Here is a 2865-nt window from a genome sequence, read left to right on the forward strand (position 1 = left end):
ATAATTTTATAAAAGAATGCTAATTATTTAGCCAGTCTTACACAGCAACCGGGAGAGTTTCTTAACTCTGATGATGGTTCTTTTCTTCTTATTGCATTTTGGGAAAGTAGTTCCCTACCCTCAATGGCTCCTTTAATTTCTTATAATTATACCTTAAGGAGTAAATAAGTAAAGAAGCAGCATATTCGCCAATGAAATATGAGCCTCGAATCTGTCCCCATGAATCCTAAACATTAAAATGAAAAAATTAACATATTAGGGAAATTTACTATAGGTGGGATCAGTGTTTATTAGGCAGTTTAATTTTCTTCTCTTCCCATGGCTATGATTTATAATTAATGTACTTTTAGTACTGAACTCCAGAAATGCAAAGATCTATTCCTTCTTGGCATATATTAGACTAGTAGTTCTCAACCACAGGATCCCAACATGATCATTTAAGAGACGTATTTCAAATAGCTTATGAAGAATGCTTATAGAATAGTTAAGTTAGTCCTATATTTTATATAAATATGTGTAATGATTAAGTTATTCCAGTTATAACATTCACTAGCCTAGCATTAGGTTATTCTCTTCAGAGGGAAGAAAGAATGATATAATTAACATGAAGCAAGTTAACACTTAAATCTAGTTGGAAGTAAAACACTGTTATTTATGTACCGTTAATTACAATGGTGATTGCATATTATTTTAGTATTTTGCTCTTCTTGTTCCCTAAATTTTGGGGGGTATCATCAGAATTTGGCTATAATTGTAGAAGTGTGTTCAGAACATGACCATCATACTCCACGAATCAAGGCAGAAAATAGATGTGAGTTGTATTGGATTTGTCACATTAAGGTGAGGTTAGTGGGGAATTGCTCTGTCAGATATCCTTACTTTGAATCAACACACACAATTGATGGAACCAATAATCTGTACTTCATACACAATTTTAAACTTAAAAATCTTGAAAAGGGCTCTGTCTTGTAAATGCAACATTCTTTGTTTTCTTTATTGTAATTAAGATTTTCTCTACATCACTTTTTAATTTCCCATGCTTGGTGACCATATAAGGCTGAAGAAAACATGAAAGGACAATAAAAGAGAAAGAATAGCAGTAAAAAGTGGCCCGTGTGTGTGAGGGCGGGTGTAGGGTAGAGGAACACATGGATGGAATCATGAGAGGAGAAGATGTAGGGAAAAGGAGACTGAGGTGATGAGCCCAGCGCAGGGTCTGCAGGAAGAAGAGCAGGAAGCCCTGGGAGCATACTGAGGAAGAAAACAACCCCAACCTCATACCTTCCACTGGTTTTCTTTGATCTGTTTTTAGGTGATTTAGCTGATTAGCACAACCTTTTTTTCCATAGATTTAATTTTGAAAAATGGTTTTAATAAATATTACATTTCTGTAATCTAAAAATAAGAATTTTTTAAAAAATACTAAAATGTAATAAATTGGTGTGATTTTTCTCTTTTCATTCCTTTATTCTTTTAGTTGATGGAGGCTCATGCCAGTAGAGACAGAGTCATAAAAAATTGTATAGCTCAGACTTCATCAGTAGTAAAACACCTCCGAGAAGAAAGAGAAAAGAATTTGGACGATTTAACGTTATTAAAACAACTTAGAAAAGAACAGACAAAGGTAAGTTGCATAAGGTTGACATTTCTGAGTCATAGTGTTTCCAAACTTAGCCTTAAAAATAAAGGCAGTTTTTAATATGGAAAATTTACAGTAAGGATGGTCATTACTTTAAAAAAAATGACCAAGAGATTAAAACTTCATTTTTAGTGGACTTTATTTTGTATTTGGGAATATCCAATGATAAATTAATGAACAGTATAACAGCTTTAGCTGAAAGAAGCATGTAATCACATTTTATTTTCATTCCTTTATATATTCTTCTGTTAAAGATAAAAGGAGTCATACAGACCAACACCACATCAGAATACCTGAAGAAATCACATCTATAGCTAATTTTTGAGGCTTGACTTAAGAAGAAACATTTTAAAAATATATTTACATTTTGAAAGTAATTACCTCTGGTTTTATCTGTAGAAATCTGCAGAAATATAATACGGATAATTAACTTCAGGATATTACCCTCTTGAGCCATAAAAAAATAATACAATTTAATATAACCAGATAGACTAGAACCTCATAATTTATTTCCCTTCTGTGGAGAAGTTGCTGTGGGTCTTTGGCTCTTTTGGACACTCCTTTGTTTCTGCTTCATCTCCCATCCTTGCAGCTTTTGCTTTTAACCCATTTCCCACTTAGAAAATATAAGTTCAACTTGCTGCCATTGTTAATTTAATTTTACATAAACAAGCTCTTTGAGGCTGCAGCAAATCCGACTGGTTTTCAATGTGAAAATAAAATATAAAAACTGTTCTTGGAGTTATTTCTAAACAACTTGGCTCTAATCCTAATGTAACAGAAACGTATACATAAATCGGATTCATCAAATGAATCTTCGGCTGACAGCTGTTCCAGAACGATGTTAACATCATGCGTAGGAATGCTACGTTTTCTAGGATTTGACATTTTCAGCTATCAAGAATTACTATATTTTGTAAATGGAAATGTCACTGCTAAAAGCAGAATGCTATAAAAAGAATTATGTCATTTGTTTCCAAAGACCATTGCTATTACTAGAGTGATGCAAAAATAATAATAAAAGTGAGATATTTTGTGGCAGACTTTGGAGGTAAGGTATAACTGTAATCCTCAAGTTATCTCGGGGTAAACGTTGCAGCCGCAAGCGCCACCGATGAGTATTCTCAGGGCAAATGGGAAATGGGTTAAGAAAACAGCAAATAGCCACTGGGTAATATGTTAGAGGAAGCTTTATTTTCCAAAGTCAGCTATAATGTAAATATAGT

At 33.2% G+C, this 2865-nt stretch overlaps 1 protein-coding gene across 2 annotated transcripts in view; it reads left to right on the forward strand.

The window, feature by feature from the left end:
• CCDC58 (coiled-coil domain containing 58) overlaps positions 1 to 2865 on the forward strand; it is a 23269-nt gene that overhangs the window by 12732 nt on the left and 7672 nt on the right. For both annotated transcript variants that reach the window (XM_011370814.2, XM_023521281.1), the window contains one exon: positions 1478 to 1624. In XM_011370814.2, coding sequence (XP_011369116.1) covers positions 1478 to 1624 — 147 coding nt within the window. The remainder of the gene's footprint in view (positions 1 to 1477; positions 1625 to 2865) is intronic.

Source organism: Pteropus vampyrus, unplaced genomic scaffold (assembly GCF_000151845.1).
Source record: "Pteropus vampyrus isolate Shadow unplaced genomic scaffold, Pvam_2.0 Scaffold1, whole genome shotgun sequence".
Taxonomy (NCBI): Eukaryota; Metazoa; Chordata; class Mammalia; order Chiroptera; family Pteropodidae; genus Pteropus; species Pteropus vampyrus.